The following is a 19,329-nucleotide window of genomic DNA, read 5'->3' as shown; positions in this document are numbered from 1 at the left end:
AGGAAGAAACAGGAAAGTGACCCAGCTGTCACAGGTGGTAGAGAGTGACCAGAGGAGACTCCTTTCCCCAGCCTCTGTGGCGAAACCCAACACAGACCGTCCTCCACGATGGCTAGCCCAGCACTTCCCATCTAGGGCCTCCCTGGCTCGTGAGTCTGAGAGGCCTTCCAGCCCTCCTCAGCAGTGTGTGAGCCGGTCCTCTGGCTTGGCCAGGCAGAGGTTCTTGCCCAGGACTCTGGATCTTGGGCAAGTGCTGTAGAGATGGGGCAGGGAGAATTCACCTGGGAAGAGCTGGGTCCTGCCCTGCATCTTCCTGCACTGGTGGTGATGGGACTACCACCTGCATGCCCCCGACCCCAGCTCCAGGCCATTCTCCAGGCTGCCACCGTCCTTCTAGTACATTCCTTTCCTGCTTGGGATGGTCAGATCCCATTTCCGCTGCTGGCACATGAGAGCCCTGAGGGACACGCAGGGCCTACTGGCTCTTGGCCCCTTCTTCCTTTTCAAAGTGGACATTCCGATGTGTTGGCCCCGTAGACATTTTTAAAGAAGGAACCAGCATTTCCACAACTGTGGCTTCTCCTGGTCACACCGTTGGTGCTCCTGGCATCTCCTCTGCCCCGAGCTCACATCCAGGTGGTTCTGGCCCTGCCAGACTGGGTCCGGCCCACTGCTGAGTTGCTGCAGGGATGACTGACAGATCTCTCCTCCTGGGCCCCAGCTGCCTGGCCTGGCCATGCCCCCTGTGACTTCCCGCTGAGCTGCAGGAGCCTCCAGTCTTGGCTGGGTCCTCAGTAGCCTGCCTCTCACAGCAGCACTTGATGTCTAAAGGCTTGGGAAGGATTTCTTCAGAGCCACTGAGCACAGACACTGCTACACATCAGTCTCTTCTCGGCCCCATCCTTCCAGGCAGAGCCATCTGGGTTTCCAAGCCTTTCCTCCCACAGAAGGGGTGATCCCCTTCCCCAGCCACACTTGGCTTTCTGGCCACTTCCGTTCCTCTCTGGGATCCTCTCAACTCTTGGAGGTCAGTGTGGCATTCCAGGAAGAAGGCAGGTTTCGGTTCATCAGCCGTTTGCAGATCCCAGCTAAACAGGTATGACACAGGCTGGCAAACTAAGTACGATGACGCATGTCACTACCAACCACAGACCACAGGTGCTTACACGGTACCAGGCACCACGAGAAATGCTCATACACACCTCCTCTCCTCCTCAACGCACCCATCTTACAGAGGAGGAAGCTGAGGCTGGGAGCAGGCAGTGTGGTGCCTCTGCACACTCCCGTGCCTGCCCCTGCCCTCCCCACACCTCGGCCAGGACCCCATCCCTCCTCTGCTCTCCTGAAGCTTCTGGCAGCCACTTCTTCAAGCCCTCAGCCCACACCCTGAGGCTGGCTGGGTATTTATGTCCCACCCACAGGATTGGGAGAGGAGGCAGGATCCACGCAGGATTAACTGCGACTGCTCCAGTGAGCCTGGTGTTAAAAAACAAAAAACAAAAAACAAAAAACAAAAAAAAACAGCTGAATGAATTAATGACATGTAAGGCAAGGCACAGAGACGCCGGGCTGAGGACAGCCTCGATGCAGAACTCTCCTGCGCCTCCTTCCAGGGAGGCAGAGACAGCCAAGATCTCCCACCCACCGTGCCCGGCTCCTTCTGCCCCAAAGCAACGAGAAGGAAAGCTGGCCGCGGTCCCCTCCCCAGCCCCGTTTAGGCTGGCTGCACTTTGGAAGAAGGCAAGAGGCTTCAGCCATGTTTGTCTACTGTAACAATGAGCATCTTTCCATCAGAAGCCAAAGGGAGTTTAAAGATCACCTGATCCAGGGGTTCTCAGTCTTTAGGGGTTTATGGACCCCTTTGAGAATCTAAAACAAGCTATGGACTCACACCCATGTAATGTCAACATTTATGCACACACACAAAGACACATACACCACACACACACACACGATACACACACACACCAGTTACACATGCAGAGACACGATACACACAAAGACACATAAACCACACACACACACCATACACACACACAGCAGTTACACATGCACAGACACGACACACACAAAGACACATACACCACACACACAGACACGTACACACCACACACACACACCATACAGTTACACATGCACACACACCACACACACAAAAGACACATACCACACACACACACAGACACAGACACACACACACTATACACACACGCAGCATACAGTTACACATGCACACATACCACACACACAAAGACACACCCGCACACGGACACACACACCACACACACAAAGACACACCACACACATACACACACCACACACACCACACACACACAAATACACATACACCACACACACACACACACCATACACACACACCATAGATTACACATGTACACATACCACACAAAGACACATACACACACCACACACACACCACACACACAAATACACATACACCACACACACACACCATAGTTACACATGTACACACACCACACAGACACATACACCACACACACACACCATACACAGACACATACACCACACACACACACCATACACAAAGACACATACACCACATACACACACCACATAAAGACACAAATACCACACACACACCATACACACACACCATACACACACACACACACCACACCATACGGTTACACATGCACACACACCACATAGCCACATACCACACAGACACATACAACATACACACCACACAAAGACACATACACCACACACACCACACACACACACATATACCACACACACACACACCATACACAAAGACACATACACCACACACACACACCATCACAAACACATACACCACATACATACACAAATACCACACACACCAATACCACACACACCATACACACACACACCATACAGTTACACATGCACGCACACCACCTAGCCACATACCACACAGACACATACAACATACACACCACACAAAGACACATACACCACACACAGAGACAAACACACCACACACAAAGACACATACACCACACACACACACACACCATACACAGACACATACACAGACACACACACCACATACACACACCACATAAAGACACAAATACCACACACACACCATACACACACACACACCATACAGTTACACATGCACACACACCACATAGCCACATACCACACAGACACATACAACATACACACCACAAAGACACATACACCACACACAGAGACACACACACCACACACACAAAGACACACACCGCAGACACAAATACACCATACACACACACCATAGTTACACATGCACACACCACACACACACGTACCACATACACCACACACACATGCACACACATCACACAGACACATACATACACACACACCACACACAGACACATACCATACACACCTCATACACACAGACATATCACACACACAGATACACATGCACGTACACCATATACACACAGAGACACATCACATATAGACACACCACACACACACACCAGTCACATATCACACAAACACACCACACACATGCACACACCACACAGAGAGACACACTATGCACACCACATATAGACACAGGACACACACATATGCACATACCACACACACATATGCACACACAGAGATACATGTGCATACACACCGTATACACAGAGAGACACATACCACATATAAGCACACATATCAGGCACACACATGCACACATACCACACACACCACATTCACCACAGACACATACACAGATAAACACACACAGAGACACATGTGTATGCACACACATGCGGACATACCATACACACACATAAACCATACAGACATACATACACACACACCACAGTCCCACACGCAGGACTGCGCAGGCAGTTTTGGAATCTACCATGGACCACGGGTTAAGGACCCAGATCTAACCCAACCTTTCCTCCGCTGCCACTTTTCCACTGTGGAAACCAACGCATACACCACACACACACCCAGAATTGCTGGGGTCGTCATTTGAGTCATTTCCAGGTCTCTTCCCTCCGGGCTCCTGGCAAGCACACAGGCCAATGCAACGAGCTGATGTCATGCTGAAGTGACCTGTGGCCCACGCGTGGGATCCCCTGAGAACCCATGCAGTGCTTGGCACAGTCCCCTCACCCGCTGGTCCATGGTGGACACGCAGCACAAGTGGGAAACAACGCCTTGCCACTTCCAGCCACCTAGAATGCTTGGCCGCTCATGACTGTGGCAGCACCTGGCCTGCCCTGCTCTCAGACTGGCTTCCACGCAGCGTGTACTCCCACCAGGAACATTCTGCTGTCACCCCCTTCTCTCCACTGCCCACTGGACTCCTACTCACCCTTCAGGTCCCTCCTGAAATGCCACTTCTCTAAAATGACTGTCTTGATGGTGCCTTCCGCTCCCCATCCCCAACCAAACCAGGCCAGAAAGCCTCGCCTAACGCACCACACTGTCCTGGAATTGCGTGTCTAGTTGCCCTCCTTCTGCAGGCTATGGGCTCTGCGAGGTCAGGAACCACGTCTGACTTATGCACCACTGCGTCCATGAAACCCGGAGAAATGTTTGTTAAATGAAAGATCAGTTGAAGTGTTGAATGAATGAATGAATGAATTGGATGGATGGAGACATGGATGGATGGAAAAACAGGTTAAGACAGATGGACAGTCTGATGGATAAATGGATGGGTGGGCAGATAGATGGATAGATGAATGGGGCATTCGTATATCCATTCTGCTCAGCGAAGAAAGTCCACACACAACAGACCTTCAAAAGAACTCTTCAGCTCTGATTCCCTCTCTTCCCCAAACTGTATTTGACTAAGACTATAAAAATGATCATGGCAGTGTTTTCTTGAACACCTACTATGTACCAGGCACAGTGCTAAGTATTTCACATGTAATATCTATGAGCCTCACAATATCCAAGGAGACAAGCATTAGAGTGCGTTTCACAGATAAATTAAATGAGGCCCAGAGAGGTTCTTCCCGCTGTTTAGGGTTCCACAGCTACAATGTGGTAAAACCTAGGGTTCTAGGGCTGGTTAGAGCCTAGGGTTCCACGGCTAGTTAGAGTCTAAGGTTCCAGAGCTACTGCCCAGGAGAGTTGGGCAGAAGCTCAGGTCTATCTGACCCCACAGTCTTCCCTCCCTACAATCTAGCCCTAGAACATGAAGCAATGCATCTGAGCTCCTGTGCATTCCCAGGACTTGGCTTCGGACATCCGTGAGCATTATTTCTCCATGGTAGCTGCCCTACTGATGAAGCAGGAGGAGAAAGGATGTGGCATGCAGGAGACCTCACCTTGAGACTAAGGGAAGGGCCAGAACCTGCCTCTAGGAGAGCAGGCGGAGGCTGATGGAGTCACAAAGGTTGGGACAAGGCTGGGCTGTAAACTGCTTGTTCCTTTGGCTTGTCTGCTTTTGAAGAAGGACATAGGCTGCTAGGCAATGTCTTGAATCCCAGCACAGGCATCTCTAAGGGGCTTCCAAGCAAAGGGAAAGCTGACCAGGCTGCGTTCCAGCTGGGGGAAGGGGCACGCTTCTGTGCAGAGTCCCCATACTGTCCTGCTGGTGGCTGAGCCAAGAGAACCCAGCCCAAAGGGAACCTAAGGCACGGCTGGAACCCCAAGGGTCACTCTGAGGAGAATCTATTCAGAGCTGGGAAAGGTCCCCCAGCCCAACCCTGAGGGTCACTCAGAGGAGAATCCATTCAGACATGGGAGAGGTCCCCAGCCAGACCCCACGTCCCCTGGAAGCCGGTGGGCAGCTGGTTCCGACTTCTGGTGTTAAATCTTTGGAATGCTGAAAGGGCCTGGTTCCAGGCAAATGCTGCCCAATTTCCTCTCCCAAACTTGCCAAGTTCTTTCTCATTGTTGCATTGTCTCCGAGAGGTGAGAAAAACAGCCCAGGGTGTGCTGTGAGCGACCTTTTCCAAGCTCCCCTTCCCCGGCCCAGTTTCTTAGGGAAAACGAGCTTCCTTTCTTACTGGAAGCTAGAGAGTAACACCTTTCTGGTGCTTTCCAGACCGGAAAAGTCCTGCTTGCTACCTTCCAGTAAGAAAGGAACCCACCCTGTCCCTGCCCTGCTGCCAATGTTTGGGGTAAACAGTTGCCCTGCCTCCTGCAGGACTTTCCAGAACACTGGTGAGAAGAGCCGAGTCCCGGAACCCATCCCCGAAAGAAGGAGCCACTCTTGGGAGGTGGGTCTCCCTGCTCTTATCTTGCCTGAAGCCTTGTTTGTGGAGCAGCGGCTCTGTCTGAGTTTTGCTGATGGGCAGCAACTCAGTTTTTAGGCAGAATCCCCCAGAAGCTTATCTGTGCCACGTTGCTCTTTAATGCCCACTACCCCATCCCAGGGGCCAGTGAGGAGCACCTTCAGGACGTTTTCATGACACTGTCTATGTATTTACATGCTTGGCCTCCCCACAATGAAATGCTGGCAGAAAGGGCATTAATGGAGGAAACAGGATAAATAGGTCCTTTCTGCAACCAGGGATTCTAATAACATGGCAGTAAGGTTAACACGCTGAAGAACACAAAGCATCCAAAACACACCAACTGGACCCACGCTGGAAGGCTGGACGCCCCTGTCTGGCAACTCAACCTGCTGGTAGATTGCTCTGTCTCTGAGCTGGGGATGAGGGACATGGGCCTGAATGTCCTCTCTGCCTTCCTTGAAGGATCAGGTCAGCTCCCCGAGGTCTGCAGGAGGCATTGATTCAAATTCTAACAAAGTAAGAGTTTTACAAGGAGCTCCTTAGAAGACAGAGAGAGGGGAGGAGGAGGAAAAGAGAGAAGAGGGGAGAGACACACAGAGAGGATTGGGGGATAGGCTCAGAGGTGGTGAGAGGCCTGGAGGAAGGACCTGCAAGAGAAGCCCAGAGTGAGCCACAGCAAGGACTAAAGAGAGAGAAAGAGGAGAGGCAGGAGGGGACGGAAGGGGAAGGAGGGGAGAGAGATGGAGAAAAGGCATGAGAGAGACAGAGGAACAGACACACATGGACGCAAAGAACCTGAAAGAGACAGAGACGGAGAGAGATCAGGCAGGCTGGGGTAGGGAAGGGGTAGGGAAGGGGCACTAGCCCTCTTTGGGCCCCGCCATTCTCCTTGTCTATAGACAGAATGGCTGTGCTGTAATGCAGCAAGGTGCAGACTGCGTTACAGCACAGCCAGACTGCAAGATCGAAGAGCCCCCTGTGATCTGAGGCGATTTGCCCCAGGAGGGGCTCAGGTGCCTGCAGCATGAGGTCAAAATGAAAAGGCCTCGAGGTCAGCACTGCTCCACAGAACTTCGTGTGTCAATGGAAATGTTCTTTATCTGCACTGCCCAACACAGCAGCCTTTAGCCATGTGTGGCCCCTGGCCACTGGAGGTGTAGCTAAGGGGGCTGAGGAATTATGTTATTAATTTGATTGAGTAAATTAAATCCATATGTGGGCTGCCATGCGTGGCTAGTGGGGGCTGTGCCGGGCGGCACGGTTTGAGGCACTTTCACTCCTCTGCTGAGCAGGAGCACTCAGGTGACGCTGTCCAGATGGGTACCTGGCTGTTTCTTGGTCCCCACTCCCACCCCGGAGCAGGGAAGATCTGCCCCCAGAGCCGAAGGGGTTGTTCTCTGGGACACCATAGCTCTGGGTTCTAATACAGTGTGTTGTACGTGAATCAAGCCTTTACTTTTAAAGGCTCTCAAAGCAGAGGGTTCTGCCACCCGTCACAAAAGGCACGTGAATACAACCAGGACTGAAGAAAGCCCTGAGCACCACACCGGGGGCCAAGCGCACCCCACCCCAGCCTCCCTAGAACCACACAGACTCGCTAGCCCTGTTTATAGAATGAGCCAGCTACACACCACCCATGCACCACGGTGGGCAGAGTGTGGGGGTGAGGATGAGAGGGAAGCAAGGGAGAAGCCGATCCAGTTCTACCTCCCCTGATGGAAATGGCAGCTAGGGAGAGAACCACAGCCGCCAGGGGCAGGGGCTGCACCCACCTGGGTTCCCCTGGGGGGAAGGGTTGGGAGGCCGCGTCCGCTGCTCCTGCGCTAGCTCGGAGCCCGGCTCTGGATCTGAGGAGTTGCAAGCTGCCGCCTCCTCCTCCTTTTCCTCTGCTTCCTCCTCTCCTGCTCCTGCCTCTGACTGCGCTGTCCACGGGAGCAGCGGGCAGTGAGCAAGTGGGATACTAGAGCAGCTGGAGACTCCCCGCCCGCTCGGCTCCTCAGCACCACAGCGGCAGCTCTGTCCTGAAGCCCTGCCGGACGCGGCGGCCAGGCGAGTCATCACAGCTGGGCCCGCGGCCACAGCCGGGTTAAAGGGACATTCCAGGCACTGCTTCTCTGCTTTTCAGCCTCACTGCCCCTCCATCCCTGTGGCGAGTGATGCTCTGGCCTCCTTTGGAGGCCAGGGATGCCCCTCCAGCCCCAGAAGGAATGAGACCCCTTTGCTGGTGGAGCAGGAAAGTGGAGGCTCAGGGCCTCCTCTCCTCCAACTGGACGGTTTCAAGGGGCGCCCTCCTGCCTCTCTGTCATCCGCAGATCTAGGCCCCTCTGCCCTGCCACCACACTGATTCCTCTAGTGTCCCTCTACCCCTTCAGAGCTTTCAGCGGCTGCCTATTGCCTTTGGAACAGAGTCCGAGGCTTCTTCACTTGGCTGGCAAGGCCTGGGTGATCTGGCCATCGCCCAACAGATCTAGACACATCCACAGCTCCATCTCTCCATCTCCTCCAGCTCTCCATCTCCTCCATCTCCAAACTCCATCTCTCCACCTCCTCCAGCTGCAGCAAGTAACCAGGTCCCCCATATTCATGCTTTGCACACACATCCCCTCTGCCCGGGGTGTGTGCCCCCCACCCCACCATTCCTACTCATCCCTCTACACCCAGTTCTAATGCCACCTGTCTGAGAAGCCTGCTTTGGCCCCCGAGGCCAAATGAGTTCCTCCTTCCTCTGGGCTCCCAGTCCTCTGGGGTTGCCTCCGTCTTAGCCATTATTTCAGTAATCATTTGTTTATGGCCCTGTCTCCCCAGGGGCTGAGGGGCTCTTCAAGCATGGGGCCTCCCCCAGCATAGGGGAGAGGCTGCCTCAAAGCTCTGTGACAGCAGCAAAGTCACTGGGGTGGGATAATCTCTGGCATCCCTACCTCTCTGTTGGCCACTGAACCCTGTGATTGCCCGCCCCATCTCCCCCGCCGAGGGGGCTGGCACTGACCACTCCCTTCATGGACTCTGTGCTGCAGCCATCGCATGGACAAGAAGGAGAGAGTGAAGAGGCAGAGGGGCTGGCAGGAGAAGCATCTGGCAGGAGGGTGACACTGACCTCTATCATAAAGACGAGAGGAGAGAAAGAAAGGAGAGGAAGGCTTTGCTGGCTGCGGTGGGGAGGTGGGGGAGGAACAGTGTGGGGGTGTGGGGACAGGGTTAAATGAAAAGCGTAGAGGGCAGAGTGTGAGAGATTCACTAAGAAGAAAGCAGACAGGGGCAGGCGTGGTTTCCAGAGTCCTCTGAGAGATGACAGTAAGTAACAGGACATTTCTAACAATGCTAAGTTGTTACGCTCCGCTACTGAGCTCAGCATTCCTTGGAGCCCAAACTGGGTGACTCTTAGCCCAATGCTGTTACACAATCCAGTGGCTGCTAGATCTAAAATAGGTTTTTAGAGAGCATCTCTTTGGGCTAAGAGAAGGTTTCCCTGGAGAAACAGGTTAGGAATAAAAAGAAGTCAAAAGAAAAATCAAGGCAGATCTCCTTCCCACTGATAAGAGGGTAAATTTTCTCTAGATGAGGGGTTTCGGACTCGGGGTTCCTTCTGAAAATTGGGCTGGCTCCCCTGACATGATGTAACATGTCTTATGTGTGTGTGACCGTGGTCGTGGTTTTTTGTCGGTCCCTTCTCCATTCTTGGTGGACCCACCTCACCGCCTCTGTGTGGGCCTGGTGGGGCTACCAGTTCGAGACCCGGCTCTTGCCTGAGGGCAAGGATGGGCGGGTAATCCAGGGGAGTGCATTCCTGGGGGCTGAGTGGGAACACAGCAGAGCCAATCAGGATCTTCCATGAGATTTTGTAAAAGGTACCGGAAAGAAAAACAGCGCTCACTCTTAAGGATTACAGCCTCTAAGGATGTGGCTTTGGGCTGCAGGTAGGTCATCTTTCCTACCACATGGTGAGATTCTGCCAATGAAGCCAACACACAGAAGCACAGCCAGGAGATGGAGAGAGAGATGCCGAATATTAACGATGTCACCTGACCCCTGGATCCAGCAATGCCTGAAGTCCTCTCTAAGACTTACCAGTTACTTTAATAGTTAATTTAATAGCTATTTTAATAGTTAACAGCATTAAACTCTCTTTTTGTCTCACTAGTTGGAATCATGTTTGTGTCATTTCCAACCAAATGTCCTGACCAGTACATACAGAAAGCACTTTTTTTCCCAACAAGATAGCTTATACTTCTATCAGCCTCAGACTTAGATCAACAAGATATCAGAAACTCCCTCACTTGAAGTAAAGCAAGAACTTAGTATCTATTGCTCATCTGCTTTTCACAGCCTTCTTGGGCCTAACAACTCACCTGTGTGCCTCAGTTTCCTCATCTGTAAAATGGAGATCATAAAACTTATTTATCAGGTTAATTAAGGGAACTAAATGAGTAACCTGAAAAGTTCCTAGACTGCAGCAGGTGTGCAGGAGGCACTCAGGCCATGCACAGTCCTTTTCCTTTTTTCCAGTCAGACTCGGTTTACAGCTTTCTTATACTTGGGGCATAAAATCACCCAAAGTTAAACAACCTTTCCTCTTGATAGCTGGCTGGCTCCCTCCAAGGGAAACGAGGGGGGCGAGTGCATGAAGATGAGGGAGAAGAAACTGCTTGTTCATGTTTAGTTCTCCTACCTGCAGTAGGACAGTTCCCCCAGGAATCGTGAGCTGTAAACAGTACTTCGGGGCATTCTCCCAGGACAGCAGCTGAACGTCTTCAATTGCGCTGTAGGAGACTGAGTTTTCCATGTACCCAGTTGGCTGCAGCAAAAAAAGAAAAAGAAGAGATATGCATTGGTTACAGTAGCAGGCATGACGTCCGCATCTCAGACGGTTTTGGAAACATCGTCCCTCTGGCGACAGGCAAATGGAGCTGGTGCAGGAGCTCGGCACCTCTGGTGACCAAAGTAAGCCTCCCTGTTTCTGGCTGGCCATATCCAGCTGCAAGGGGGTTCACTGTAAAACTCCGCCCACACGTTTGGAGGTGCAGAGTTAGGAACAGAGTGGGAGCAGCGGGAGGGCAAAGACTGAGGGACTGCAGCTCTTGGTATCCACGGGACGAGCACAGGGAATGGCTGGAAGCTCGCCATCCCTCACCAGCAATAAGCTACCACTTTCTCCTGCCCAGAAAGCACCGATCTCCCTTCTCCCTCTCCCCACGGATATGGATCCTCCACTCGGCCTCCAGAGCCACGTTCCAAGATGGCAAACTCCATAGTCCCACCGTCCTGCTCAACGTTCTTCAATGGCTCCCAATGGCCGGGCAACAAAATCCACACTCCCATCCACAATCGACAGACCCAGGGGGGTCTGCTCTCCCTGTGCCCTGAGTCCCGCCCCTCGGCGGCATCTCTCCCTTTCCACACTCCTCACACTGCCCTGCTGACAGTGCCTCAAACTCAACCTGCTCCTTGTCCCAGAAAGAGCACAGCCCCACCCCTGGCATCTGCGCTTCTACTCTCCAGGTCTCATCTCAACTGCACTTTTCGGGGGAACTCCCACCCTCCAGACCCATGACCCAACCTGGTTGCACCCCTCCCTGTGCCCTCCTTTTCCAGTGCTCACCACACCCTATTTATTTGTGGCTTTATTCTGTGTCATTATCTGTTGGATGTCTGCCTCCTGGCCAGGCCGCTAGCTCCATGAAGTCAGGGCCTAGGTCTGTCTTGGTTCCCACTCTTTCCCCAGTGCCTGGCTCATGGCAAGGGCTCAATAGCATGTGTTGAAAAGAATGAGAAAGGCTATTATTATCGCTCATTGTTGGGAGTACGGGTGGGGCAAGAGAAATCCACAGCCACCCACCACTCTCTGAGTGAGTCTTGCTGTCCCGAGAAGGCACCAGGTGACCGAGGGATACAATAGCCACCAGGAGCCAAGGCAGGTGTCCTTGTCACTTGGGCTCCAGGAAGCCAGACTTCAGGGGAATCAGGTGAGTGCAGCACAGGTGAGAAGAACAACAGCGAACACCTCCCTAGCTCTCGCATAAACCCTGGGCACGTGGCAATCATTTAAACCTCACACAGGTCTTGTGGAACAGGTATCAAGGTCATCCCATCATACAGACAAGGAAGCTGGGGCTCAGGAGGTCACGTGATTTGCCCAAGGTGATCCAGCTAGGAGTGGCAAGGCCAGGACTGAACTTGGCCATCTGACTCCGGAATCAGACGCCTGACTTCTATCCTGTGTTCTAAGAAAGAGGCAAAGGCAATTCAAAGTCTAAGGCCCAACAGGTTAATTCTACATACAGATGGAGGACCTCTGTTAGGTTTGTTAATTTCAGTATCTGTCTGCCAAACGAGAGTTATGGTGATGGGGGTGGAGGCAGAGAGGGTTGAGGGCTGAAGCTGCCTCAATTTCCCTGATGTGATCAATTGCTAGGCTCAAAAAGTAGAAGGGATTGATCAATTCATTTTTCATTCATTCCTTCATTCATCTGACAGACATTTACTGAGCTTCTATTATGTTCCAGATGCCATGCTAGGTGCTGGAAATTCAGAAGTGAATAAGACAGGGGCTTAGTGGGCAAACGGACAACAAACAAAATATCTAAATAAATAAACTACTGGAGAGTGGCAAGGGCTGCACAAAGAATCACAATGGGCTGTGATGACAGGCGGCCGAGAGCAGGAGTAAAGAGTGTCCCAGAACCCACGGCCAGGGCAAAGGCTCTGAGGTGGGAACAGCTGGGAGTTTTCAAGGCGGAGCAGAAGGTGAAACGGAGGGAGGGCTGGGTAAGCGATGCACTGGAGAGAAGGGCGCGGCACTCCTGGAGAGGTTGGTAGGTCTACCTAGGGCTCAGGGATTCCTCCCAGGGGGTTGCAGGAGCTTTAGCCAAGGTCCACAGGGATTGCTGCATAGAAAACAGACTTGAAAGGAGACAGTGGTGGCAGGGGGACAGCCTGCAGACTGCTGCACAGGTCCAGGTGAGAGACAAGGCTGCCTGGACCCCATAATCTAGGGGAGGAGGCAGCCGCGTTCATCCTGTCCTTTCCACTACTGCATCGCTCACCCCTCAGAGGACCCCCTGGTCACCAATCCTGGTGGCTGCCATGTGTCACCCAAGAAGGTTCTCTTTATACCAGCGTGCCTCAAAGTCACACTTGTGGGCCTGCCCTTCACTGTTCTGGCCTATTCCAGCATCCCATGCACTGTTCTGTTCTCCCTATTCTGCAGTAAATGACTCAGCCCTAACAGCATGTCTTGTCCTGAGCACTGCCGGAGAAGCCAGGGCTTGGTGGTTGGTTCTATACTTCTTTTCCTCACCCATATTCAAATACTTATTGTGTTGGTCACTGATTGTCTGTGTCCCCTGCTACTGTTTAGGTACTGTGGGAGCAGTAGGGTGCACCTGCTGTTTCATGTGCCTAAATGGCATCTGACATTTAGGAGGTGATCACTAATTTCCTGACAAATTAATGAATATCTTACGAAAATAAAGGCAATGTTCATCCGTGTTTTAACTGTTAGCACCACCCACAACATACTGGAGAGAGGCTTTCTGAGCCTACCTTTCACACGCCCTGCCTTAGCTGCCTTAACATGGCTTTGATCTGAAGTTGCAACCAAGGCTTTTTAGGGAAAGGTTGGGTATAAATAAATACATAGTGTTTTTTTGTTTTGTTTTTGTTTTGTTTTGTTTGAGATGGAGTCTTGCTCTGTCGCCCAGGCTGGACTGCAGTGGCGTGATCTCGGCTCACTGCAACCTCTGCCTCCCGGGTTCAAGCAATTCTCAGCCTCAGCCTCCCGAGAAGCTGAGATTACAGGCGCCCGCCATCACGCCCGGCTAATTTTTTTGTATTTTTAATAGAGATGGGGTTTCACCATCTTGGCCAGGCTGGTCTTGAACTCCCAACCTTGTGATCCACCTGCTTCAGTCTCCCAAAGTGCTGGGATTATAGGCATAAGCCACCATGGCCGGTCCTTTTTTTTTTTTTTTGAGAGGGAGTTTCACTCTTGACACCCAGGCTGGAGTACAATGGTGCGTTCTCAGCTCACTGCAACCTCCACCACTCGGGTTCAAGCAATTTTCCTGCCTCAGCCTCCTGAGTAGCTGGGATTACAGGCGCACGCCACCATGCCCAGCTAATTTTTCAGTATTTTTAGTAGAGATGGGGTTTCACCATGTTGGCCAGGCTGGTCTCGAACTCCCGACCTCAGGTGATCCTCCTGCCTCGGCCTCCCAAAGTGCTGGGATTACAGGCATAAGCCACCACGCCCAACCCATACTGTTTTTAAAAAGCAGACAAGCTGCATGCCTGCTGTCTGAAGCAGCATTTGGCCAAAAGCAGACTTTTTAGGACCAAGGAGACCTGTGTTTGCGCCGCTTACTGTGTGTCCTTAGGTAAGTTACTCCCCCTCTCTGAGCTCATTTCCTCTACTGGTTAAGATGAGAATTTATTTAATAGGTAGAATTCCTGGGACCATTAACGGAGATCTAGTTTATCAAGGACTCAGCACAGTAGCTGGAACAAACTAAAGAACGCAATCAAACGCACTACTTTGAGAAAGACTAATCTTTGCCTCTGGGGTCTTCCTCCCCAAACCCATAAACCAAGTCTAACCATCAGAAAAATATCAGACAAACCCTAACTGAGGGACTTTCCTCAAAACTCCTGACTAGTGCTCATTAAACATGAGGGAAGCCTGAGCAACTATCCCAGCCAAGGGAAGTTTTGGGAGACGTGACTACAGGTACTGTGGGGATCCTGGATGGGATCCCGGGATAGAAAAAGGACATCATGGTAAACCTAAAGAAACCTAATAAAATGTGGACTTCGGTAATCATGTATCAATATTGGTTCACAAGTTGTGACAAACGCAGCACACAGACTAAGATGCTAGCAGCTGAGGAAGCAGACTGCGGACGTGTGAGAACTCTGGAGTATCCTCGTCGCTTTCCTATACATCTCAAACTGTCCTAAAAGAAAATGTTTATTTAAAAACAAAAACAAGGCCGGGCACGGTGGCTCACGCCTGGAATCCCAGCACTTTGGGAGGCTGAGGCGGGCGGATCATGTCAGCAGATCTAGACCATCCTGGCTAACACGGTGAAACCCCATCTCTACTAAAAATACTAAAAAAATTAGCCAGGCATGGTGGCGGGCGCCTGTAGTCCCAGCTACTCGGGAGGCTGAGGCAGGAGAATGGCGTGAACCCAGGAGGCGGAGCTTGCAGTGAGCCGAGATCGCGCCACTGCACTCTAGCCTGGGTGACAGAGCAAGACCCCCTCTCAAAAAAAAAAAAAAAAAAAAACTGCTGCTGCTGCTATAGTGCTATCACTGGGCAGGAACACGGGAGGCTTGCAGTGGACACGGGCTGGATTGGGATGGAAAGCCTCTGAACGCTGATGTTCCTTGGGCTCAGATTTGACCTAACACTGCCCAGGCACCTCTGCCATTCTGGGTACTTTTCTGTTGCTGGGATGATTTTACAGATAACTGATAATTCCCTGGTAAGCTGTACATGATGACCAGAGCTCTAGGGGAGGAGATTCCTGTCTGGGGTAGGAGGCTGAAATGGATAAGAGAAAACACTAAAATTCTTCTCCATTGAGGGATGGTAGGGAATCCTGCTCTAAGATGTACAGCTAAGAGAACAATAAGCAGATGAAAATTTTTTTTTCCTAAACGTTAAGAGCAGTGTAAGGCATACTGTATGATTCCATTTATATGACATCCTGAAATAAAACTACAGGGGCTGAAATCACACCCATGGTTGCCAGCCGCTGGGGTGGGCGAGGGGCAGGGGGACTCTTGGGGGCGATGGGAATATTCTCTGTATTGACTGTGGGGGCGATGTCACTTGGCTGTATACGGTTGTCAGAACTCACAGATCTGCACGCTAAAAGCGTGACTCTTACTGTATGTAAATTACAACGCAAACCTGACTGAAAAAGGCAATGCATGAAGACTGAAGGTAATTTGGAAGATGACGAATAAAATCTTTCCCATAAAAATCCAGTCAAGACCACTCATTAGCACTCTGGTGTGTGACTTTCCTGATTATTTTAATATATAATTTTTTATAAAGCTGAAATCATGCAGTACATAGAATTTGGTAACGCCTTTTTTTTTTCCGCATTATTGCACATAGATTTCCCCGCTCTGAATGGCAAGCTCCAGAACTCTCACTGTAGCAGCTATAAAATATTCTGCCACCATCGATTTCATCCCTGCTCTCACCCCCTCCCTCGGGGACAGTGCCACTGTTTCATTTTATGCTGCCATGCACAACTCCGCAGTGAACATCCTTGTGAAACATGTTTTTCTACACTATATTTAGGATTATTTCCTTAGGCCAGATTCCCAGAAATGGAATTACTGGGACAAAGGGCAAGAGCACGTTTTACGTTGTTGCCAAATTGCTCTCATTAAATGGATATTAAAGGGAACCGGAGAGCCCTGGCCAAGGCTAAGGGGCTTTTGTCCTGGGCCACCAGCTTAACAGGGCCATGTGAGAAGCAAGGATCGAACCCAGGTAGGTTTGGTGGGACTGCTTGCTAACTGAGTGCCCGCAAGGTGACGGCGCCCAGAGGGAATTGAAGATGCAGCAGCCCACAAGATGGGGTTCTGGCCCCTGGGGACACTGCCTTCCATGGGAGCTGGAGAATGGGTCGGTGAACTCTGCCTTTGTCTTTTTGCTCTCGGGGACAGATATGGAGCTAGTTTTGGGGGATCCTGCATTTGCCAGACCAAGAAGAGATACTTCGCCTCTGCCTGTTTCCAGGTGAGCCCCCTGTCCAGGGGCATGCAATGCTGGATCTGGGCTGGAAAAAGCAGGGCCTAGAGGGACCTCATGAGGGTCCCATGTGAACCCCCAGAGATCTTCAGAACTGGCATTCCAAACCAGATACGGCCTCAGACCCGCTTCCAGAGTGGGTGGGGAATGGGGTGAGCTGACCCCCCCAAGAAAGAGCCCCCATCGGGCCCCTGCTGCTGGCAGGAGGCACCTAGCCTTCGCCTTCCCTTGCCTTTGCGGGGAGCCAGCTCCCTCCTGCCCAAACCTGCCTGCAGGTTTCCATGGGGATTCCTCTCACAGCCAATGTGAATCATGACGTCCAGGCTGACTCAAAACATGTGCGAGGGAAGGGAGGAGCTCCCGGACCCCAAAACAAGCCAGTCTGGAAAATCCTCCCATGAGCTTATTCCCGAGGCCATAGAAACCTTCCCCAGTCGGGATGGGGTTGAAAACAGCAGGCTGTTTGTCATGGGGCATGTGTGGCCCTGACATCTGGGTGGATGTGCTGGGCTGGAGACAAGTCCCCTCTCTCCCTACATGGAAGTGGCTTGAATTATCACACAGGGGACACCCATGCTGCACAGTTGGGTTCCACGTGGCACCACCCCACTGTAAGGAAGGATTTGCTGGGCCTGCACACACACCCTGGGGCCCCAAAGGAGAAACAAGAAGTTGGATGGCAGCCCTGCTTAGACGGTCAACAGCAACAACAACAACAACACTAGTGATGAGGCTGCCATCACAGTGTCATACGCAGTGGTGCTAAAAGTGGCTTGCGCTGGGAGAATGGGCTTCAGTCACCCCCTCCCTTGGCTGCATTTCTAAAATTCAAAGTAAAATCCACAGAACGTAAAACTAACCATTAATCACTTAAGATGTACTATTCAGGGGCATAGAGTCCGTTCCTGATGCTGTGTCACCATCATCTCTATTGAGTTCCGAGATCGTTTTACTCCCAAAGGAAGCCCCATACCATTAAGTCGTCACTCCCTGCTACCCCATCCCCAGGCGCCAGGCAGCCACTAGCCTGGTATCTAGCAATGGGTCTTGCCTGTTCTGGACATGTCACATAAATGACATCACATACTTTGTGGCTCTTTGGGCCTGGCTCCTTTCACTTACTGTTTTTGAGGTTTATCTGTGCTGTGGCATGAATCGGAACTGCATTCCTTTTTATGGCTGACTGGCATTCCATTGTATGGGCAGGCCACATGTTTATCCGTTCATCTGCTGATAGACACATGGATTGTCTCTATCTTTTGACTGTAGTGAAGAGCCAGCTGTATATATCTTTTTTTTTTTTTTAGATGGAGTCTCGCTCTGGTGCCTAGGCTGGAGTGCAGTGGTGCGATCTTGGCTTCACTGCAACCTCCACCTCTCGTCAAGTGATTCTCCTGCCTCAGCCTCCTGAGTAGCTGGGATTACAGTCACCCACCACCACTACCGGCTAATTTTTGTAATTTTAGTAGAGACAGGGTTTCATCATGTTGGTCAGGATGCGCTTGAACTCCTGACCTTGCGATCCACCCACCTCTGCCTCCCAAAGTGCTGGGATTGCAGGCGTGAGCCACCACAGCTGCCATATATCTTTTTTTAATGATGACAAAAGGAAGGACACCTGCTATGCAGATGCTAGCCTCACTACGCCCCACCCATATGGACATTCACAGGTGCCCCTGGTTAACATTCATCAAGCAGTTACCATGTGGCCAGCACCATGCTAAGAGCTTTACATATATTCCCTCATTTAACTTGACAACAATGCTAAGGCGGGGAGGCTGTTTTTATCCCTGTTATCCACATGCTACAGAGGAAGAAACTGAGGCACAGAGCAGCGGACGTCTCACACAGGCCTCCTGCTCTTATAAGACAGGCCCAGGATTCAATTTCATAACCCCCACAAGACAGCAACTTCCATCCCTCTGTTATGCCAAATTCCTCTGGCCAGAGGCAAACTCCAATTTGTGTACCTTTGTGCTCACACACCTCAAGTACATATTATGCAGAAAGGAGCTGGGACTAGAGCTGAAGCCACGACTGGAACCAGCATGGCAGGGGTCTCAGGTCCATCCTTCTGTTGCTACCCCACGTAGCAGGTCCCCAGACACATATAGTTCAGCTTGGCCTGTAAGGCAGAAACCCATGGATGCTCATTTGGGGAAGGCCTGTCAAAATATTTCATGTTCTCTTTAATCTCACAAACGGAAAGTCGTACAGCAAAAGCAAAGTGGCAGGTAATGATATGATCCTAGAAGGGCCGGTTTGGGCCTTGATCCCAGAAGACATCTCAAATGCCGTTCACACTCTCCCTCCCCTGGTTTCCTTCAGATAATTTAACCT

General features: G+C 51.4%; 1 protein-coding gene across 1 annotated transcript in view; it reads right to left on the bottom strand.

Moving 5' to 3' along the window:
• CMIP (c-Maf inducing protein) overlaps positions 1-19,329 on the bottom strand; it is a 267,353-nt gene that overhangs the window by 96,520 nt on the left and 151,504 nt on the right. Inside the window, exon 2 of the mRNA XM_030822208.1 lies at positions 10,888-11,013. Within this exon, the coding sequence (XP_030678068.1) occupies positions 10,888-11,013 (126 nt within the window). The remainder of the gene's footprint in view (positions 1-10,887; positions 11,014-19,329) is intronic.

Source organism: Nomascus leucogenys, chromosome 2 (assembly GCF_006542625.1).
Source record: "Nomascus leucogenys isolate Asia chromosome 2, Asia_NLE_v1, whole genome shotgun sequence".
NCBI classification, from domain to species: Eukaryota; Metazoa; Chordata; class Mammalia; order Primates; family Hylobatidae; genus Nomascus; species Nomascus leucogenys.
Note: the sequence above shows the minus strand (reverse complement) of the source record. Positions and strands in the feature narration are given on the sequence as shown.